We start from the raw sequence: 22,425 nt of genomic DNA, 5'->3' as shown, positions 1-22,425 counted from the left end.
GCTGAGTGTGCTTCATTTATAATTGCTTTTGGAGAGGGGAGGGTGGGGGTGGCCTCTTGCTGGGGCTCTCTCCTTGCTGCGGCCTCTGCCCCGGGCAGGGTGCGTGGCTGGGCTCAGCCCTGGCACTCTGTCCTCCGGCTGCGGCTCAGCCCAGCCATGGCCTGGGGGTTGGAATGGGGGGCCGGGAAGACCCTGAATGCAGAACCCGGCAGCACACAGAGACGTGTGGGGATGGCAGTGCTGGCAGGTTGCCTGAGCCTGGCCGTGGTCGGGCCAGTGATACGCTGGTTAGGAACGCAGCCCCACTGCCGAACGGGTGGCAGGGCTGTGCCGGGCTGCGCCGGGCTGCTGCCACAGCAGCTGCTTTCAGCCACCGAATACCCAAACCTGGGAGCGTGAGGGATGCAAGTGCATCCATCCGCCTGGCAGCTGTGCGGGGACCTTGCACCTCACCACCCCAGCGCGTGGCTGACCCCAGGCTGAGGCATGTTTGGGTTTCCCTGGTGGCTTTTTTGGTCCTATTTTGTCTAAACACAGCCATGGCCTCCACAGCATGTGCCCGGGAGCCCAAGCAGCACAGCATGCACGGGCGGCGGGGACACGGGCACCACGTGTGTACGTGGCGCAGCCTTATTTGTATGTGCTGCAGCCTGGAGTTGAGACTGCAGCTTCCCCCACCTTCCATCCCGCTGTGCAATTATTGCTAGTGAATATTAGTCAAGTACAAATTACAAACCATTCAAAGTCTTAAAGAGCTGTCAATCAGCTGCTGCTTATTATCCTAATCAAATGCACTAAAAATAGTGACAAAACTTATTAGCAGGGGGAAGGGGGAGACCATCAAAATAAAGCTGTGGTGTGGCACATCCTCTACCTGACAGCCACTGCCCCAGGTGCCCACCCAGCTAGAGGGACACGGGATGGCTGCCTGGCATTACGCTGACCCCACGGAGGTTTGCTCAGTGGTTTCTACTATCACGCCATGGCATTTGCAACGTAACAAGCCTGGTGTGCATACCGTGGGACCGCATGCCATAATCCAGGTAATGCACAGGCTGAGTGGATCGGGGCAGCTGGGGCAGCAGAGGCTGTGATGGCAGCCGGCAGTGCTGGGGGAGCAGCAGTGATTTCTTCTTTGCTGCCGTCTCTGTATGGGCCCTCTCCTCGCTACGCCTTTGTGGCTGATGGTCCTTGCTTAAAGGCAGGAGGCTGCGGCTGGTCTCTCTTCCAGCCTTGCTCCCAGCAATTAGATGGCAGGGCAGCAAAAACCTGCCCGCCCTGTCCCCGTCAGTCTGGGATGTTCCCCCTGGATGAGATGTGAAACCTGGGCTCCAGCCTTGGAGCAAGACAGGAGCCCGTTGGGATGCTGCTTAGGGCCATGAAGCTGGGGGTGCTGTGGGGGCTCAATCCCCTCTGTGCTAGGCAAGCTGAAGCCCCTCCAGGGTAGCTGAAGCCTCTGCCTGGCACCGGGTGGGCAGGGCTGGCTGGAGAGAGATTTATTTTTCAGTATGAGAGGAGGGGAGAAGGGGCAATTCCTGCAGGATCTGGGGGCTGGAAGGGGGTGGCAGAGCCAGGTGAGTGACTGCCCCAGCTCTGCGGGGCCCTTCCCTGTCCTGCTTTTCACCTGAAGCTCTACCTTGAGCCACTGCTGCTGACAAATGTCACCCCACCACACACACTTGTGACAGGAAACTGTCCCTTTTGAAAAATTTGGCCAAACTGTGCTTTTCTGGCTGAGTCAGGGCTTGAGCAGCACAAGGTGCTCCCAGACCTTGTGCGTGGTTCATGCTGTAGCACATCTGTGCTGCTGGGGATGGAGAAAGTGACTTTCATCCCTGGGGACAAGGTCCCCGGTTGGTGGCCAGCCCTCCCTGCCACCAGTCCCAGCTGTCCAGAGATGGAGTGGCAGGGCTGGAAACGCTGGTGTATCTGGAGGAACCAGCTTCTCTTACCCCCCGAAAAATCCCTCAGCAGACTGGGGGTGCCTTGCACTCCCCTCTCACCCCGGGACATCACTCGGGGTGGCTCCAGCCACCTCCTCTCCCATCCCTGGGTGGGTTTGATGAAGTGGAGCAGAGAATCGTCCCCTCTTCACACATGAGAGATCAGAACGAGCGAGTGTGAGCTGCCGGCCCCACGCTAGAGGGATGGCGAGGAGGAGGAGGAAGGCAGCCGCAGCCCTGGGCACCGGACCGTGGCACGGGGGGGAGAGGGTGGCGGGGTGCGGGGACGACGGCGGCGGCTGCCGCGGGTGCTGACGTCCCTTCTGTCTCGCAGGCTGCGGCGGGAGCTGAGCTGACTTCGCCGGCGGCCCCTCCCCACCCCGCAGCGAGGCCGTAGCCGGAAAGCGCTGGTAAGGCATCTCCAACAACCCTGGAAAGGGGGGACCAGGCTGCTTTGCTGATTGAACCTGCATGGGAGAAGGGAAAGCCTCCCAGCCCCCTGGGGGGGGGCTCAGATCTGGGGTACCGGCTGCTCTGCAACAGCTGGATTTGGCCCTTGAGCATCCATGGGTGGGTAGGGTGCTGGGTGCAAGAGCAAAAGGCAGAACATTCCCTTCATCCTTCCCACCCCCTGGTGCTCCCCACGGTGTGGCCGGCCCACAGGGGCAGAGCTGAGGCCTCGCAACTCGGAACCGCGGTGGTTTGCGATTTGCCACCGGCGCTGACCCCCGGAGCGGAAAGCAGGGGAGTTCCTGCAGGCTGCGACGTGCCCGGGGTGCTAATCCCCGCCGCAGGAAAGCTGCCTCCGTACGCCGCCTCGCATCAGTCGGAGGCGAGCACCGGGAATGCTGGCCGCACTCCAGCCTGCCGCTGCCGCACAAGCCTTGGGGGGTGGAAGCCCCGCCAAAAGCTGAGGCACCGGCCGGGACGGGGAGTGGTGCTGAGCCCCCCCATCCCAGTGCTGTCGGCTGGGAAAAGCACAGGAGCGGGGAAATATCCCACTAGGCATCAGCTGGGCTGCCCTGGCTGGACGCTGGCGGCTCTGAGCAGAAATACCATCCGTTAGAGATAAATACAGCGTAGCTGCTGGCGGTGGGCATTTTTTGTAATCTGGCCATTGTGATGCTGTCCCACAGCTCGAGCAATGCTGCTGGGGTGTGCTGGGTGCTGTCATGGCTAGGCAGTGGGTTCACCCGCTTCCTTCTCTGCCCCTTGGCTCTGGGGGGGTTTTGTCACCAGCTCTGCCGGAGGCAGGGGGGGTCTCTCTGTGTCGGCAGGGCTGGTGCGTGGCCCCTCTTCTCCTGGAGACCCGAGTGCACAGCACATTCCTGCCATCATTAATAACTCCTCTGCCTGGCTCTTGCACAGCCCCCTGCATCCTCCCGGGGGAATCTGCACCCTTTCCTCACCGGCTGCCGAGGCAGTGATGTGGGGTGGCAGGGGATTTCTCGGGCTCCCCTTTCCTCCCTGGGGGCAGGTGGGGAACGTCCCCCCCAGGGTGGCCACAGAGCTAAAGCCACATGGTCATGTTGGCTGAGTTACCTGGGGCTTGGAGTGGGCATAGTGCGAGGCTGCCAGCGCCTCTGGGCATGTTTTGGGGTTGCCAGCCTACATTTTGCACTAGCCATATCGAAGCAAGCGTGTGCAGGTGTTTAGGTGCAAAGCTGTTTGCAACAGGAGAGCTTGGAGTGGGCCTCACTGCTCTGCAGCCCCTTCCTCAGAGGACCATGAGCTTGTGCCTCCTCCTCCTCCTCCTCTCCCATCTTCAGCTCCTGCAGCCAAAGCCCCGATGGCTGGATTGGGCCCCATCAGAGCAGCGCAGACCCAGCAAAGCCCTTGCCAAAGAGGGTTAGCACCCAGGCGCAAGCTGGGAGCTCGTGATGTGTGTTTGGAGAGCTCTCCCTTGCCAAAAGCACCGCGCAAGGAGCGGTGAACTCACGGTCCACGGTGTCCCTGGCTGGAACATGCCTGGAACTCACGGTCCACGGTGTCCCTGGCTGGAATATGCCTGGAAGACACACGTCCTGTGCCCGTGGGCTAACGGGTGTGAAGGCGAGGACCCCTCCTGCTTTGGGGACGTTGGAGAAGTGCCTGGGGGTTCCAACCTCCCTTTCTGTGCTCTGCTCCCAGCTAATCTCTAGGCATATTGACTATTTTACACTCTGATTTTTCTCAGCACGCTGATATATCAGTTGCCGACCCAGGCTGGCAGCCCCACAGGGTGCGCTCAGGGGACGCTCGTCTCCCCAAAGTGCTGCTAAATCCACCGCCCCGGCTGGGGTGTTTTCCTGCCTGGGGAAGTGCTGCTTCCAGGGGAAACTCTGAGCGGCTGCGCCCCTTGCTCACGGTCGCGTGGGCAGTCACAAGCCGCGCGGTCACAGCCCCGCCGTGCCCCCGCTTTCCTGCCCGTGCTGCTGCTGCCACCCCGGGAGCGCCAGTGGGTGCCGGACCCCCGGGCAGAGGTGAGCAAAGGGCTGGCTGAGGGTCGGGGAGGTTCACTTTCCTTAGTGGTGGGGGCTTTTTCTCATCATTTCTAAGGTCCTGCTTTCCCCCGCAGTTCTGCTTTAGCATCTTCTGCACCAGACTTTTAGAAGTGCATTTCTTTACGGGACAGACCCCCTCCCCTTTGCTGCGGGATCTGCCTCTGGATCGCCGGTGGTGATGATTTGCATGTGCAAAGCTTATATTTGACCTTCCTTTGCGCCAGGGTCCCCAAAGCCTGGCACAGACATGTGTGGGCCGAGTCCCATGGCAGATAGAGGCATTGGTCCCTCCTCATCGCCTGCATGTGTAGGAGGAAGGACAGCTCCACTCCCCACCGGACCGGCTGCTGTAGCCATACCCAGCCTGAAAAATCAGTTTATTCCGACTCCCAAACCCTGGCAGGGTCTGATCCCACCAGCACGGTTGCAGCTGAAGCAAACGCGCATGGAAGCGGGACAGGGGATGCTGCTGGTCCTCTGTGCAATTTGGGAGCTGGAAAACAGTAGGTGGAGGTTGGGTCTTTTGGAAAATAAGCTCTGATCGTCAGGCAAAGCCCTTGCCGTGGGGAGGGGAGCTGGGAGGAGAGCAGAGCTTGTGCCTGGCACCCCTAAACATCCCCGCAGCAGGAGCCGGGGGGCCCTGGCCCACCGACACCAGGGCTGTGCAGGCTGCTGGAGCTGCCCTGTGGCTCTGGCCCTGCTCGTGGAGGCCTGGCCTGAGCTTCTCTCAAAAGGGTTAGAAAAAACACCTGCTGGGTGAGGCTGAGCCTTCGGCGAAGCCTTGTGGGTGGCTGCATCCAGGTCCACACCCCGCAGGCAGCGGCTGCCTCCTCTGCTCCTTCCCTGCCTGTTTTTTCTTATCAGAGATATTCTCCCTGGTTGTCTCCACCTCCCTTTTCCCTTCTGCCATGCGTGATCTAGACTAAATATTTCCTTCCATAGCTTCAGGACACTGCTGGGTATCCTGCCATCTTTGGAGACTGCAAATAATTCCCTTCCTTCATTTATATCATTACCTTGAAGGTATTTATAGAGCACAATCTTGAGTGGAAAGGAAGGCATGACTATATATAAAGCGGAGATCCCTTGGTCCTTAGCTGCTAACTGCCTGAAACAGCTCTTGACTGAAACTTTTCTCCTGTTTGCTGCATGTTTTGGACTTCACAGGAACATCCTCAGCATTTAAATCCCCATCCTGAGCAAGCAGAGCGATGCAGCTATGAGTTCTCCAAATTTCTGCCGTCAGAGTAATGCAAACTCGTGAATATTTATCTGGGTCTTGTCTTCTCCTGTCCATGCCCTGGTAGAAACCCTCATGTAGAAGGAAACGTAGCTGTATGGGGTGCTGAGCTACAGCCCACGGTGGGTGCCTGGCCCTGGGGCATCCACAGACACGCTCTTAAGCACCAGTCCAGGCTCCGCGCTCAGCATCCTCACCCCACAATCCTGCAGCTAAGCGTGCTTCCCTCTGCTCCCAAAGCGTGCCCTGGCAGCTCCGTTCCCAGTGTTCCGCTGGCTGCTGCGGCCATCCGGGAGGTGGCTCGGTGTTAATGAGGGGTGATGCTATCCCAGGGCAAGGGCAAGATGGCCAGACTTTCCGGCAGCTGATGCTTGAACAGACTCCAGAGGTTGTTTCATTTCCTAGTGGGCAGGCATCTGTCATGCAAACCCTGGGAATAGTAATAATTATAGTAATAATAGAAGCCCTCTGCATGTCTCTCTGTCTCCTCCAGCCCGGGACCATGGGGAGCAGCAAGAGCAAGCCCAAAGACCCCAGCCAGCGCCGGCGCAGCCTGGAGCCCGCCGACAACGCCCACCACGGGGGCTACCCGGCCTCGCAGACGCCCAGCAAGGCGGCAGCTCCCGACGCCCATCGCACTCCCAGCCGCTCCTTCGGGACCATGGCCGCTGAGTCCAAGCTGTTTGGAGGCTTCAACACCTCCGACACGGTCACCTCGCCGCAGCGTGCTGGGGCACTGGCTGGTCGGTGTGGGCTGGGGCTCGGTGGGGCAGGGAGGGTCTCGGTTGGGTCTTTGTGGGTTTGGTTCCAGCTTCTTCTTGTGATGATGGGGTCTCCTGCTTTTGAGAGACTCTGAGCTGGAGGGGGAGCAGATCTGTGTCTTATCAGCTGGTGGGAGGGTGGTGGGAGAGAAGGGTCCCCGGCGAGGGGCACCCAGCACCGTGCCGCGGCAACGCCAGTGGCAGTGCCCAACCTGAGTGCTCTCTGTCGCAGGTGGAGTCACCACCTTCGTGGCCCTCTACGACTATGAGTCCCGGACCGAAACAGACTTGTCCTTCAAGAAAGGAGAGCGCCTGCAAATCGTCAACAACACGTGAGTGTCCCTGTCCCTGCAGCCAAGCCCACATGGGTGAGCTGCCACCGTCAGCTCTCCTGCAGAGCCCCTGAGCCCAGCCCCGGCAGGGCCAGCTCCCCCCGGGGATGGGTGCTCCAAGAGGGATGTGCCAAAACTCACACGGACGCAGGGAATTGTCCAAAGACACCAGGGCTGGAGGTGATCATTTGCCCACTCCCACGTCCTCCTGGTCCCGCTGCTGGGCACCGTTGCCTTGCAGCCTTGTCACCAAGCCACCTCCTCTGCTTGCTGGCCAGTCCGTGCCCTCCAACGCAGGGCTGCGTCCCCTCCGGTCCCCTGTCCCCATCAGTGCTCAGCTCCCTCTTGTTTGCCTGGACACATCTTCTCAACTCCATGGGTGCTTTCCCCTGTGCTTGCACGGTGTCTCTGATCTCAGCTTCTCTCCTGACTCTATTTTTCTCTCCTCTGTGCCACGCTGCCATTTAGGAGAAAAGTGGACGTCAGGTGTGTATTGCAGATTATTACTATTATTATTGTTAACAATCTTAAATGATAAAAGCCCGTCTGCTGCCCACGTTAGGGTGAGGTTGCATGGAACGGGGCTGGGAGAAGATGGTTGCCTGATGGTTCTGTGGTCAGTTGGGTTTGTCCACCCTGAGTGACTGGGGCAGAGCGGGGAGCCCCTTCCCATGCTGGGGAACTGCTCTTTCCGGAGCTTTGTCTGCACCCAGGAGCTCTGAACCTGGCCCACTTTCCTTGTCTGCACCTGGCACCCCTCTGCAGTCCCATTTCAGTTGGCTCTCTGCTCCGTCCTGGCCTTTTTTGCATTTATTTTTGCATTTTTAAATTTTATTTTTATTTTTTGTGAGTGGCTCAGGGTACTCAAACACTTCCTTAGGTGTCTGGCTCTCACTTGTTTGCCCTCCAACCTGGTCATAGCAGCATACCCATCGCTTGCTGCGTAGAGCTGGGCAGTATGACCAGCTGGAAGATGCTTCTAAACATGATGCTGTATTAAACCCACGTGTGGTCTGTCCTGACACATGGCATACACGGTCTGGAGCTTGGCTGGTGGAGCCGATGTCCGCAGCCATGGGGCTGCCATGGGGTCCCTAGGGTCTGCAGCTCCCGCTGACCCCTCTGCTGCTGCCTTCCAACCTGGGCACCCAAAACAGCTTTGCAAAGTCAAAGGGTGGAAAGTCAAGGGAACGTTGCGGGGCTGATATTTCTCCTGCAGTGGTCAGGTGGTGTTGCACAAATGCATTTTCAAATTGATCCTTGTTCTCCTTGTTCCAACGCTGTTTATTAATGGTGATTTGTTTAATCCATGAAGTCCAGGATGTGCAGGACTTCAATGCTGCAGGAAAAGCCTGAACTTGGGGGTTTTGATGCTTCTTGTTTTCACAGCCTCAGCAGCGTACTAGCCCCAGGCTTGGGTTCTGGTTTGGGCTGTTACAAAGTGAGCTCTGCCCGTTGGGGGTCCAGATTGGGCCCATATATGAGAGTTTTTTCTTTATGCCTTCTTTCACTCTGGGGTTTCCATACTTTTTTTCCTCTGCTGCTGTTTATCAAAGGCTTGGTCAGAGGGAAGGGTCAGGATGTGATGGGCTCTGCAGCACCCAGGGGAGCAAAGGGGCTCTTTTTCCGTGATGCAGCCCATCAGGCTGGACTGTGCAGGATCTAGCTGCTGACCTTCCCGGTGTCTGCTGCGGCTGCATGGGTGGGATGTCCACAGGGAGAGAGGCGGTGGAGAAAGCTGTGCAGTTTGTGCAGTGCTCGGCGGGTAAATCTCTCTTCTCGCTGAGTGCCCAGAGATGCTCAGACGGTCCAGGAGCAGCTCAGGCTGCCACGCTTTGGGGACAGCAAAAGGCAGGTATGCGATGTCCCCTTCCTCTGGGCTCCCTGGGAGGGCACAGCTGGTGCCCTGGGGCACCAAGAGGGTGCTTGGGGTCAGCCCAGGAAGGGCTGGCAGGTCCTGGGCACAGCAGGAGCCCACGGCCATGGGGACGACTGGCCACCAGCGGCTTTGCAGGGTGGCTGCAGGTTTCAGCTGCTCTAACAGGGCTGGGGTTGCACAGGGCGAGAGGAGAAGCCTCCATGTCCCTCGCCTCCCTGCTCTTGTGTCCTGGCAAAGCCCAGGCTGTCTGCGGTGACCCTCAGCCTCCCAGACGGGCCAAATCCATCCACCCCAGTGCCAAAAGGCTCTCGTGGTACCATTTCCAGTGGGAGGAGGTCTCGTCCCAGCCAGCTGGCAGCCAGCGGGGATGTGGTGGGGTATTTTGGGTAAGATTGTGCAGGGAATTGTTGAAATGCTTTGTTTTGATGATGATGATTATTATTATTATTTTTTTCCCCACTGAGACATTTTTGGAATAGTTTGTTTTTGCCGAATTCCCAGCTTGCAGCCTTGCAGCCCAAGCTGGAATAAAGCCACAAGTCAAAAGCTGGGCATTTCTCAAGCAGATGTTTTCTCTGGTCCCGTGGGAAAGGAGCCCAACCAGCCTCCTGTCCCCTTCGGACCCACCTCAGTAAAGGTGACTGGGGCAGCAGCTCTGGCTGGGGAGCCCAAGCTACCTGCCATGAGACATGCTGGGACCGGGAGAAGTTAAAATACTGGCTGGGGCTGCTGTGAGGCTGGAGGTAGGCTCCGGGTGGGCAGCAGAGCCTGGCTGTGTGGTTGGGAGGAGATGCCCCGAGGGTCCCCACTTTCCCTGGCCCTGCTGGCAACAGTGTGGGGAGCCAGGGGCTGTGTCCGGCTTCTCCTGGCCATTTCAAAGCATCGCTGGTTTAGCTGGGACAAGCAAAAGTCACAAGCTGCTGGTGTGTCTGGAGCAAGGATGGAGGTTTATATGTCTGCAGGGGTCAGGGATGGGTCTGGATATGGTCTGATGGGTCTTTTAGTGGTGATTGAGGTTATAAAGGTTTTTCTGTAAAGTGTTTCTGGAGGTCATCCTGCCAAGTTCTTGCATCCTTGCGGCGCTGTTCCCACGAATCTGCAGTTTTCCCGTAGCCTCGTCTCCCTCGTGGTCAGGATAAATTAGGTGACTCCGTCTTTGATGGGCGAGAAGATGCAGGTGGTGGGAGGAAGCCCTGCTGTCTGTGGGGAAGGGGAAGCCGCCTCCCGCCGTCCTGTTGTTCGTCTCTATTTATTGTCCTTTCCTGCCCCATCCCGTGCAGGAGCCTGCGGGGAGGAGGGCAGAGCAGTGAGAAGGCTCCTGCGCCCTGCCAGCTCCTGGGGACGTGCTGAGGGCCACTGTGCCCGGGGCAGGAGGAGCAGCGGGTCAGCCCTGGGTGTTTGGGGACAGTGTGGGGGCTCCCGCAGGGCAGAGCCGTGCTCGGGGTGATGGGGCCAGCACCGTGGGGGTGTGTGGCTCCGTGCGAGCTGCATTCGTGGTTGTGCAGGCACAGCTCTTGCTGGGGCTGCGGGGAAGCTTGTGGTCAGGGGCTGCAGCTGTACAGGGTGCCCGTTCTGGGGCTGCAAGCGGGGCACCCGAGCTAGACGGAGCCCGCTGCATCCAGGCTGGGCATCACTGCGGGGCAGGACTCCCCCCCCCCCCCCCCCCGCCCAAACCTCAGCTCTGTTCCGTTGCTTTTCTGCAGCCTGTGTTTTAACAAACTCTCTTGGGTTTTCCTGGTGCTTTTTTTAATCACTGCCATAAATCTGTCGCTTTTTCCCATTTCCCCTCCCTCCCCCTCGCCTGTCGCTCCCCGCTGCCCTGCTGCCTTGGATCCCCAATGCCTCTCAACCTCCAGCCAGACCCCGTTCGCATTCAGGTGGCTCCAATGGTTTTTTGGCTCACTGGCTGCCCTGCCCGATTTAAGTTTAAAGCATCCCGTATGCGGATGGGTGGCCCCAATACCAAGAGTTTGCCCAAAAGGAGCCACGGGCAGGGGCTGGCAGCAGGAGCCCTCCTGGCTGGGGTCTGGCTGCAGGGCTGGGGGCTGCGGGGGCTGCACTCCTTCCTGGAGGGGCTCTGCGCTTCATTGCTCCCTCCCGGCCCCGGCGCCTGCGAGCAGGAGAGGGGCCGACCGGGGGGGCTCCTGGCTTCACACTGAGTGTGTTTTGGTTCTCTTGCAGGGAAGGTGACTGGTGGCTGGCTCATTCCCTCACTACAGGACAGACGGGCTACATCCCCAGTAACTATGTCGCGCCCTCAGACTCCATCCAGGCTGAAGAGTAATTGCCATCTTTGAGACAGTTTAAAGACGAGCGATAGCAAATGCACCCTGAGCGCTCCTTCCTCCCCCTGCCCCTCTCCTGGGCAAAGCCTGCAAGGCCTCCGGGTTTTTCCTTTTTGTTATTTTTCCCCTTTGAATTTGCAAACCCCTTAAATGTTTTCCAGCCTTTCTTTAAGGCCCATCAAGTGTGGAGGTGCGGCGTGCTTGCGCGGTGGAGGGATGAGCGGTGGCATAGCAGGGACAGTGGTGGACCTGATGCTTTTAGTCTTTCTGCACGGACACACATCCGTGCGTGAGGATGCTGCCGGCTCTGCCTGTGCCGATCAAGCTGAGTGCAGAGGTGACCATCACACGGGGACAACAGGCAGGGGCAAAGCTGGGCATAAGTCCAAGAGCAGGAGGTGCCAGCTACATCCCTGCAGCCCATCCCCAGCCAGTGGCACGGCATCCTCCCCAGTAAGAGCTTAGGGGGCTTCAGGGGTCCCCGGAGCTGCTCATTTGGGGACGCTTTTGGAGTGAAGGCGTTTCATGGTCTGTGGTGCAGGGTTGCTCCTCAGGTGATGCCCAGCCCGGGCTGCACACGGGCTCAGTACACCCCGAGGTGCCCCAGCCCAGAGACGCAGCCTGTGGTCTCTGAAGTCTGCAGCGGGGGGGCCAGGACTGAGCCCACTGCTTGGACAGGCAATGGAGGGGGCGGGCGAATGCTGGGTACTGAGCCACTGCCTTGCTCTTGCAGGTGGTATTTTGGGAAGATCACTCGCCGGGAGTCCGAGCGGCTGCTGCTGAACCCCGAAAACCCCCGAGGGACCTTCCTGGTCCGGGAGAGTGAGACCACGAAAGGTGAGTGGGGCTGGGGGGGGGCAGCCTGGGGGAGCCCCTCTCTGGGGGGCAGGAGGGCATCCATGGGAGGACCCCAGTCCCCTCGGTCACTCTCTGTGGTCCCGGTTCCCCTAGCTGAGGCTCATGGGGAGGGAGAAGGAGAAAAGAGTTGTACCTTGTAGACAGGAGCCAATGTTCGGGGTCACTGAGCGATGCCCCTCAGCACGGGCAGCCTCCTGGGGTCTCCCCTGCTGGTGCGGGTCCCCAGGGAGCAGGTGCTACCGCATCCGTTAAATCACTGGTGACATTTATATGCTGAATGTGCCGTTACACCATCGAGCCTGCAGGGCTGGAGGGACATGGACACTTCTCTCCCACTGCTGCCTGCCCACCGGTCACCCTTCGAAGAGATGATCCAGCTCATGGCAGTGTAGGAGCTGGTTGCCTCACCAGCTCCAGCAGGACCACCAGGCAGGATGCTCTTTTTTTTTTTTTTTTTTTTACCACCCAATTAGATGATTTTTGTTTTTTTCTGGTCCCTATATAGTGGCAAAATCTCTAATATGTTCTTTGTGGGCAACCAGGCAGAGGCAGTGATGAGTTTTTAGGTCCTTCTTTCAAGTCTAACAACTCTTTATACTTGTTTTGTGCCTCCTGAAAGCGCAAGTTGTGATCTTCGAAGTTCGGCTGCCTGAGGATGCTGTTTCTTACCTGGAAACGTTTAGTTTGGCTCCAAATGCACCTTTGGGAAAAGCTCCTTGATGTTGCTTTCTGTTTTGATGCCTTGAACTTGCCACTATTTATTTTATTCTGGTGGAAACAGCTCATTCAAGCAGCAGCATAAATCTTCCTTTCTGTTATTTGTGGCTCCAGCAGCACAGTGTTGCTCTCGTGTGGGCAGACCAGAGACAGGCGTCCAAAGCGATGCCCACAGTGGGATTTGTGGAGGAGGGAATTGGGCCCACCAGCCCCTTGGCTCCCCTCTGAGATGCCGAGGTGTTGGGGTTGTGGGTCAGCAGCTCTCCCCAGCCTGCCTCCTGTCCAGTCCTCTCCCCTGCTTCAGCATCCCCCCTTTGCTGCCAGAGGCGGGTTCATCCCTGCACCCTGGGGGGCTACTTGCCCTCCTGCCCACTGGGCCCTCCCAAACCCAATGGGGTCTCTTCCTCGGTGCCAGTCTGGGGGGGCACGGTCCATCCCCATGGTGCCAGCTCCTCTGAGCCGTGGTGGCCGCTGTGTCCCCCGGCCAAAAGCGGCATTCGTTGCAGAGGAAGCGGCAGCAGTGCTGCATGCTGCGTGTTGCCGGAGAGAAGGACCTGGTGGGGTTGGGGGAGCTGGAGGGGGTAGTGCCCCTTGTTAGCACATCCCATGGGGATGCTGATCCCGCTCTCGGCTGCCGGGGCTGGAGGAGCAGCAGGGATCACCCATGCCCAGATGACGGACCTGACAGCCACCTCCTTTCGCCTCCTCTGCTTTTGGGTGAAAGCAGCAGCCTGCATGCCCAATCCTGCTCCCCCACATCCACCCCTCAGCGGGACCCCATGGGGAGCACCCGTCTGCGGTGCATCTCCCCCCGCAGCCCCTCGGTCCTGCCCGCAGGTGCCTACTGCCTCTCCGTCTCTGACTTTGACAACGCCAAGGGGCTCAACGTGAAGCACTACAAGATCCGCAAGCTGGACAGTGGCGGCTTCTACATCACCTCCCGCACCCAGTTCAACAGCCTGCAGCAGCTGGTGGCCTATTACTCCAGTGAGTAGCCACTTGGGGTCCCCTTGGGGTCTGGGTGACACCCTGGGTGCTGTGCCTGCCCTCGCTGCAGGACAGGGGCTGCTGGGAAGCCAGTGCTGGGGGACCCCAAACCAGTTGAGGGGGGAACCGTGGTGAAAAGCTGCTTGGGTTTTGGGGAAGAGGGTGAGGGTCTGGGTGTGGGTCCCCGAGGTGTTTTGCGGGGAAGATGCCGGGTAAAGACATCACGTGCCTAAATGGCCAAGCGTCACCCTGGTGTTATCCCCTCCTGTGCTAGAACACGCCGACGGCTTGTGCCACCGTCTCACCAACGTCTGCCCCACGTCCAAGCCCCAGACCCAAGGCCTCGCCAAGGATGCCTGGGAAATCCCCCGGGAATCGCTGCGGCTGGAGGTCAAGCTGGGACAGGGCTGCTTCGGAGAGGTGTGGATGGGTAAGGACCATTCCCACCCCGCTGTCCCCCCCGTGTCACCACCTGCCTCCTCTCCCCAGCCATCTGCAGGTGCCCGGAGCCTGCAGTGGGGTGGGGGAGCAGGCGAGGGACACAGCCCCCTGCCCCGTAAATGTGTCCTGAGCAGCGTGTCCTGTGCCACAGGGACCTGGAACGGCACCACCCGGGTGGCGATCAAGACGCTGAAGCCTGGCACCATGTCCCCGGAGGCCTTCCTGCAGGAAGCCCAGGTCATGAAGAAGCTCCGGCATGAGAAGCTGGTTCAGCTCTACGCGGTGGTTTCGGAGGAGCCCATTTACATTGTCACTGAGTACATGAGCAAGGGTAAGCGTGAGAGGGATGCCAGGGGGCTGGCCAAGGGGCTCTGCTCCTCTGGATTGCTGTGACCATGGTCTTCCTCGCAGGGAGCCTCCTGGACTTCCTGAAGGGTGAGATGGGCAAGTACCTGCGGCTGCCCCAGCTTGTGGATATGGCGGCTCAGGTGGGTTTGTGTATCCCAGGGCCTCCCGCGTCCCCTTCCGAGGGCACTGGCTGCCCGAGTACCTTGCTGGGCTGTTGTGGCTGTCGCCTGTTGGGTGCTGGGGTGCTCTGCAGCCTCACTTGGGTGGGTGCCACCGTCCCCGCTGGGTGCGCTTTCCAGAGCTGGGTTGCAGTCAGGGACCATCATTTTGCCCATTCCCATTGCTGCTGCCTCCCTCTGGCCAGCAAACCTGCGTCTGTGTGGGTTTTCTTGAGCAACCGGCTGTTCCTGCACGCTGGGTAGGATCCTGCTGCAGAGCTGTTCCCCTCAGCAGTGCCAGGCACTCCCTGTGGACCCTCGTGTCACCCCGCCAGCCTCAGTGCCCCATGTGCTGGTCCCCACAGATCGCCTCCGGCATGGCCTACGTGGAGAGGATGAACTACGTCCACCGAGACCTCCGGGCGGCCAACATCCTCGTGGGAGAGAACCTGGTGTGCAAAGTGGCCGACTTTGGCTTGGCGCGCCTCATCGAGGACAACGAGTACACCGCTCGGCAAGGTGCGTGCCCGGCACTTCCCGGGGCTGCCGGCACTGTGCCCAGGCAGGCGGCACCAGAGCACTGGCCACTCGTCCCTGGTCCCCAGGGGTGTGCATTGCATCTGGAGCCGGCCTGTGGCCCTGGTTGCATGGGGGTCCCGGAGGCACTCACAGCCCCATGCACCCCCTGGGTAGCACGAGGCCAGGATCAGCCTCTCATCCTGCCTTTCCATCCAGGTGCAAAGTTCCCCATCAAGTGGACGGCTCCTGAAGCTGCTCTGTACGGCAGGTTTACCATCAAATCAGACGTCTGGTCCTTTGGCATCCTCTTGACCGAGCTGACCACCAAGGGCAGAGTGCCGTACCCAGGTGAGGGATGGCACCCGCCAGCAGAAGCCCCATCCCCACTGCAGTGCCACAACACTGGCTGCCTGTGCCCAGCGCTTGCCCCTGGCACTCCATGGCCGCCAGAGCCATCTTTGCAGAGGAGCAAACCGACGCAAATTTTCTCCTGCAATTTGGGCAGGGAGGGTGGGCTCAGAGATAAGCTACCCCTGCCCAGGTCGGATCCTGCCCTGCAGGGGTAGGGCAAGCAGAGCCCAGCCAGGGTTGCAGGGTCACAGCCACCCTGTCCTGCTCTAGTCACCGAGCAAGGTGACGGGCTGGCAGGGACAAGTGCTGTTGGGCTGGGGGGTCCCTCTCTCCCTGGGTCACGGGAGTTGCCCGTAAGGCTCGTCCCAGCATAATGCCCTCGGTGTCCACTCCGGAAAAGGCATGGTGCAGGATCTGGCCCAGCTCTAATCAACGCCATGTCTCCTCTGGCTGCACGCAGGGATGGTGAACCGGGAGGTGCTGGACCAGGTGGAGCGGGGGTACCGCATGCCCTGCCCGCCCGAGTGCCCCGAGTCCCTGCACGACCTCATGTGCCAGTGCTGGCGGAAGGACCCAGAGGAGCGACCCACCTTCGAGTACCTGCAGGCTTTCCTGGAGGACTACTTCACCTCGACAGAGCCCCAGTACCAGCCTGGCGAGAACCTATAGACCCGGAGCTCCTCCTGGCACCAGGGACACTGCCGTCCTCGCCGCGGGGCGCCGAGGGCTGGCCTCCCCACCAAGGGGCCGTTTTTTGTGGAGCAGCCCCGGAGTGGGACGGGGCATCGTCTCCGGATGCGGCCAGGGGAGGTGCTGGGTCCCCTCATCACTCATTAAGACTTCTGGCCCGTGTTTAACGAAGCGGCGCCGTCCCGCTGGCGAGAGGAGCCTGCGGGCGCTGGCGGAGCTGTCTTGGGAGGGTAAGCAGAGCATCTCCCACTGAGAGACATGGCTTTCAGGAGACCTTTCCCCCCCAGCAGCTCTGGGGTGAGCCTGGAGGAATTGGGGGACAGCATCACCCCATGTCGGACACATGGCCCCGGTCTCCTTCACCCCCTTTCTAAATCAGCACAAATTTCCCTGACCCTTCGCCCTCCCCCCCTTGGCTCCGGTTCTCCTGAGTGCGCTGGCAGAGACGTTTCACCATGGGGAAGGCACGGTCCCCGGCTGGTTTACACAGGCTAGCAGGTGCTGGGAGCGTGAAATGTGGCTGCTTGTGGCTCCAGTGACCGACACCATCCCATGGGAGCACCGAGGCACACGTTTGAGTCTTCCAGCTGCATCCATCCCCCCACAAGGGACTCATCTCATCTCTCCTGGGAGCAGCACCCAGGGATTGCCGGCAGAGCCCTCGCCCTGCCTGCGGCCAGCCCTGCCACCCTGGCTGTGCTTTCTCCCACCGAGCACTCCTGGTCTTCCAGCCGGCCCCCTGGGAAGTGCACTACAGCCCCCGCAGCCGCCTTCCCTGGCTCCGCTGCCAGCTCTCCCACTGGCAGATTCCCCCGGGCTGCCCCGCCACCAAACCTGGTGCCACCACAGGGCTTGAGTGCATAGCACATGTGGCTGTTCAGGGTGTGGGAGTATTTTGGGGGAAATACTAATCTTTCACAGATGCTTTTGTCCACCCAGTACGTTTTTAGCTGCCTTCCCCACACCACTCACATCTCAACTGCTGGGCTGCAGTCTCCATGCATGGGCCACCATCCTGGAGAAGAATCCTGGGAAGCGCTGTGCTGCAGAGGAGACATTCGCATCCTCATTTCCCCCACTGCTTGCTCCCAAATGCCTCAGCCATGTTTTGGCAGTGGGTGTCTATCCATGCCCAGTTTTGCCCCTGCACACATCCTATGGGGCTGAACGGTGGGGTGGCACCCAGCCCCTGCACTCTCCCGCCCAGCATCTGCTTGTACATAGCCCTCAAGTGGTCCTTTCGCCCTCCCAAACATTGACTTAGTTGCATGTGTTGGTTTTCCCCCCCTCTTGCAGCTGTACCCAGCTGGAAACCCTTTGCTGTGGTGGCTCGCGAGGTTTTGCTCCCTCACCTCTCGGGTCCTGGGCACCCTTACTCAGAAAGACCTGGAGGCTCTTTGGATGCTTTCCTGGAGGAGGGGTGGGATGGGGGCTCGAGGGGGTGCTGTGGGGCAGGGGTGCTGGCATGCACCAGTGGGAAGGACCTGGAGATGGGAGCCAGCAGCTTTGCCCACCTCTTGGTCCTCAGGCGGTGGGCTTGCTTTGCTTCCCCGTGCTTGTGGGATGTGGTTTCCCTCCAGCACCGCCTCCGTGCAGCCAGCAGACCCAAACCACCTCTTGCCAGCCCCTGCTGTGGTGCCAGTGTCCCATGAAAGCCAGATGGGAGCTGAGCATGGGCGGGGGGTGGCCAAAACCCCCTACCCAAACCTCTGCCAGAGCAGGGCCTGGGCATGCCGCTGCTTTCTGCTTGCTCTCGCAGCTCCCTGGCCGCTTATTTATGAACCAAGTGCGCGCTTGGTTGGCTGGTGGCTCCTTTTTAATGAGTAAAACCTTCAAAATCAGCTTGAAAACCTTCAAAATCGGCTCTTCAGTACGGAGAGATCCTGCTGGCTTGGAGAACAGTGACTGGTTTAATGGATTTTTTTTAAATCTTTTTGGGACTTGGAGCCTTTGATCCCCCTTCCTAGCAGATTTGCTGTGCCTGCATTTCTGTGTTTGGGCAGGCACCCTCCAAAGCAAAATGATCTGGGTCTTTCTCTGTTTGCATCCCTGGAACAGGTGGCTGCTGCATCCCCGTCAGCACTGCCAGAGAAGCCCCGTCCCACAGCAGCCGGTCCAAAGGGTGGCCTGTGCCATAGCTCTGCCTAAATTATACAAAATCCCCATCCCCAGGAGAAACCTCTTAAAACTGTAATGTGCGGAAGCCAGATTTGATCTGAAAGCTGGGGAGAGAGAAGGCAAGCGCACATGTTAAGGTTTGGCCTTCGGTTGTCTGCAGCACGTAGAAGGTCTTGAGCGAGCGCAGCGGGGCGGGAACGGGCTTAACCCAGTGCTTTCATTTTCTGGCTCTTTCTGGCAAGTGGCAGAGCGGGAATGCAGCCTTGGCGCAAGGAACGCCCCGGGCTGGCTTAATTCCCCATGACTTTTGGCAAGCTCTGACGAAGGAGATGTGCTGGGGACATTTCAGGGCAGAAGACAGTAGAGCAATCCTGGAGGAGCCCTCCTGCATGGGGCTGGGGCTGTGTGTCTGCATGTCCATGTGCCCATCCGTGTTCCTGTGCAGCAGTTTTGGTTGGACTCAGCATCTCCAGACTCGCCACTGCAGCCGGCACGACCCAGAGGCCCTGCAGATCGAGAGCCTCTCGTCCATCACCGCTGTTGTCTGCCACTTTATTTTTTAAGCCAATAAACTCTAGAGGGGAAGCCCTACCTAAGGATGCTCTTTGGCTTCCCAAGGTCAATAATGCCCTACAAGTTATGCTCCTCTGCTGTTATCATTTTTTTAAACAGTGTTTTGTAAGATCTCCAACCAACTATGCAGAGAACATGTGGATCTGTGTCTCTCTCTCCCCAGCTCCCCTCTCCCCCCACCTGCCTTTTTCAGTGTTGAAGTAAAATATTTAGCTTTTTTTTTTTTTTTGGATAATAATAAAACTTTGGAAAAAAAACCCGAAAAGGTCCAGCTTTGTGGGTGGTGGGGGGGTGGAGATGCTTTGACACTCTAATGTTGATGTAAATACTTTGCAATTTGATAATTAAATACAAACAGACCTCACAAAAAAAAAAAAAAGCGTAGCTCATGTATGAGAGGACTCCTTTGCATCCCTGTTACAGGAGTCGGTGGTTCCTGGAGCATGTGCAGTGCCCATGCGTGGCTCCAGGTGCTTCAGGCACTTTTTCTGGCTGATGCTTCTGGGATCTTGTGCCACTTCTGTGCTGCTGAAGCTATTCCTGTGTCCCCACGTGGGCTCGTGGTCCAGCACAGCCCCAGCGCCTGCTCCTGCAAGAGGAGCCTCATCCATTGTGTCCCTCCTGCTCTGAGGGCCAGGGACAGCCGGCTGGCGGTGGCAGGCAAGCTCCCCATGCCCGGACCACTCTGGTGGGGAAGCACTGCCATGGTGGGTGCAGAATGAGGCCAGCGTGCTCTGAGCTGAGCTGGGATGCAGCCGCTGATGCCGAGCAGAGGGCTGTGACACATGCCACTGGCACACGGTGTTAGCCACGAGGGACCCCACGGGCTCCTCCGCTGCGTCCATCACTGCTTCCCAGCCTCTGCGTGCGGGGACACTGGGGTCTCTGCCCACACACAGAGGGAGCACTAGCCCCCATGGGGCTGCAAGCGACACAGTGACCCTTGTGCACATTGATCTTGCCAAAGCCAGGGCCAGCAGAGCTGCCCCAAGCTCAGCAGGCAGGAGACCTGACTGCCAACCCCCATGGGCTGGGCTGGGCTGGGGGGGACAGGATGGGGGGGCAGCCCTCCCTTCAGCAGAATCTGCTTCATCAGCAAGCTGACAAGAAGCAGGCCTGCTTTGTTGGGATAATCAGTGGGTGCTGATTGGGATCCCTTGCTCGGTGATTAATTGATATATAGCACAGCACTGGGGGGAGCAGGCCCTCTGAAAGCAGGGTGGCTGCTGCTGGTGGTCCTTCACCACCGCCGTGGTCTGGGGTGGCTTTAGTGCTCCCAAGCCCCCCAGGTCTGGCTGCTCAGTGCTGACATGTGGCTGTTCCTTCCTCCTCGGGGTGGCAAGTGACTCAGTCTTATCACCTTAAACGTTTAATGCTTTATGTTTTGCTTCTCTTTAAAGCAATTAAGTGATTGAGGGATTATCTCTCGGCAAGTCCCTTGGTCTGTGTGCAATGTGTGGGTTGGGGGTAGGTCAGTGGGGTCATCCCCGGGCGGGGGGATCTGGGGCCAGGGCTCTTCCAGCCCTCAGCTTTGCCCCTTCGTCATCGCTACTCGGGAGCAAGGTGGCCAAGGGGATGGCATACCAAGAAAGGGGTGCTGTGCTCCAGCCTGAGCCCTGGGGCAGCGAGGGTGTCTGCAGTGGATTGTGCCCAGGGGATGAGGGGGCTGGATTCGGCACTTCCAAGCACTGCCTATGGCACCGCTCGCTTCCTCCTCTGCCTGTCCCCTTCACTCTGTGTACGGTTGTCAGCTTTGGAGGCAGCTGAGGCATCTTAAAAAGATGGTTGGGGGACTTGGCAGTACCCACAGCCCTCCCTGGCTGTGCTCGGTGCCTGTTTTGCCACAGAGTCACTCCCCTCAGTTCACTCAGACCAGCAGGAGCCTCTGCCAGCCAGGCGTCCCCAGCCTGAGCCAGGCAGATGTGCCTGGGGATTACACCACATGCCTCCTTTACTGGACTTAATCTTGCTGTTTGCTTCACACTCATGTTTTGTCCTGTAAGCCCAAGAGAGGATTTGGGTGTTAGGGTGGGGGCTGTGGCTGCCCCCACAGCAGGTCTGGTGAGGAGGTGGGAGTCCTGTGCTGGGCAGTTTGTGTTGGTAATGGGTTTCTAAAACAGCAAGGATGAGTTGTTTGGCCTGAACATCCCCTTCACTGTCCCCAAAGCTCAGTGGTAGCACCCCCAAAGCACATCAAGTCCTGGCTCTTGATGCAGGCTCCCAGAGGATAAAGGGGGAAAACACTTGTGAGCAGGTGGGGGGCAGCCCTGAACTGCTTCGTGTGCTGAGGATCCCCCGGAGCAAATCCTGGGCTGTGCTGCAGGTCTGGGGTGTCTCCTATAGCCCAGATGCAGCAGAACGGCTCTTGGGGCAGGAGCAGGGTGTTTGTTAAAGGGCTGGCTCATGGCGGGGCTGTGCCCCAGTGCCAGGCGCTTGGGTCTCACTGGCTGTGCCATTCCAGCCCCCACTGTGCCTGCTGCTCACTGGTAGCAAGGCGTGAATGGGAAGCTGCTGGCACATGTCAAGTCAGATGACAAAGCCTGTCTCTGTCCCCTGTGGACTCTGCCACTCAGCTCTCATCCCTCCCAGCAGCAGGTCTGGGTGGCACCTGAGCCATCTGTCCTCCCTTGCCCTGCTACCAGCAGATTTGCCTTTGCTTGGAGGAGTAGTAAAACTCTCTTGCCACAAGGTTAATCTCCAGGCTCCCGAGGGAAGGGCTAAAGTCCTTACCTGAGGAGTAGCTTACCTCCCTCAGTGGCTGAGGGCTAGGAAACTGCTCTGGTGCAAGGAGCAAGAGACAGGCGAGACCAAAGAGCACTAGCAGGGCAGGGCTCTCTGGCCCTGGGTGATGTTTGTGGCTTCCCTGGCTCAGGGGGTTTGGCTGGACCAGCCCCAGGGTAACACCATGAGGGGACAAGGTTGGAAGCTGTGGGAGCCTGGTGCTGTCAGCAGTGGGGCTGCACTTTTGGACTTAGCTGCCTCTCTGAGCTGGCCAGTGGGTGCTTTCAGCCCACACAGCTCCTCAGTGGGATCAACCTCTCTCCTCTGCCTGCTGCTAAGTTAGTAAGGCCATGTTACAGGCTTGTCTCGGGGTAAGCAGGGAGAGCATTCAGGCAGGAGGCACTAATTGCTGGGCAAGATCTAGGGATAGACAGGCAGATGCTGGGAGAGAGGGCTGGTAGCCATGGTGGCCCCAGAGAGCTGGTTCCCTACGTGCACCACAAGTGGTGCCAGGAAGCTCAACTGCCAAACATCAGCCCCTGAGATGAGATGCACCAACATGGATGTCTGGCAGATCTAGGGTTCAAAAAGCCATACCAGCCTGGTAGTCATGGCCAAACCTTCTCCATGGGAAGTCTTGTGGTGTCCCAGTTGCTCTTCCTGGGAATGCTGCCTCTCCCCGATGAGTGGTGAGGAGGGGAGTGAGAAGTCCCTGGACCCCGAGGCTGCAGTGAGGAGCCTGAGGACTGCCTGAGCTAAGCTGCATCTCCATTTCTAGGGATCTGAGCCTGGGTTTGGGGTTGTGTTTTTTTTTTCTTTCCTGACCCTGCTGTGTCACTGATCTGTTATGTGACCTAGAAAACAAAATGATCTCTCCTTCAAATGGAAAGACAAAGGAACAGCTTAAGGCTCCTGCTCCCTGTATCTAGGGAGCACCAGGCAGATGGACACTTTATAATACAGCAAGGTGATGAGACTCACTCTGTGCCAAAGCCCTTGCGGGCAGTGTCCAGGCTCAACG

The 22,425-nt window shown here is 59.0% G+C and overlaps 1 protein-coding gene across 3 annotated transcripts in view; it reads left to right on the top strand.

Annotated features, from left to right (window-relative positions):
* SRC (SRC proto-oncogene, non-receptor tyrosine kinase) overlaps positions 1–17,824 on the top strand; it is a 30,192-nt gene extending 12,368 nt beyond the window's left edge. The window contains exons 2-14 of one of the 3 annotated variants that reach the window (XM_069806743.1): positions 2,278–2,353; positions 6,160–6,409; positions 6,660–6,759; positions 7,228–7,245; positions 10,820–10,918; positions 11,657–11,760; positions 13,336–13,485; positions 13,760–13,915; positions 14,078–14,257; positions 14,338–14,414; positions 14,798–14,951; positions 15,168–15,299; positions 15,763–17,824. In XM_069806743.1, the coding sequence (XP_069662844.1) occupies positions 6,169–6,409; positions 6,660–6,759; positions 7,228–7,245; positions 10,820–10,918; positions 11,657–11,760; positions 13,336–13,485; positions 13,760–13,915; positions 14,078–14,257; positions 14,338–14,414; positions 14,798–14,951; positions 15,168–15,299; positions 15,763–15,971 (1,620 nt within the window). In that variant the 5' untranslated portion in view covers positions 2,278–2,353; positions 6,160–6,168 and the 3' untranslated portion in view covers positions 15,972–17,824. Of the gene's footprint in view, positions 1–2,277; positions 2,354–4,386; positions 4,406–6,159; positions 6,410–6,659; positions 6,760–7,227; positions 7,246–10,819; positions 10,919–11,656; positions 11,761–13,335; positions 13,486–13,759; positions 13,916–14,077; positions 14,258–14,337; positions 14,415–14,797; positions 14,952–15,167; positions 15,300–15,762 lie in introns of those variants that run through there. The other 2 variants (XM_069806749.1, XM_069806753.1) reach the window with 2 other exon arrangements.
* The last annotated feature ends 4,601 nt before the right edge of the window (positions 17,825–22,425 follow it).

This window comes from Haliaeetus albicilla, chromosome 2, assembly GCF_947461875.1.
Source record: "Haliaeetus albicilla chromosome 2, bHalAlb1.1, whole genome shotgun sequence".
NCBI lineage: Eukaryota > Metazoa > Chordata > Aves > Accipitriformes > Accipitridae > Haliaeetus > Haliaeetus albicilla.
This window is presented reverse-complemented; position numbering and strand designations above follow the sequence as displayed.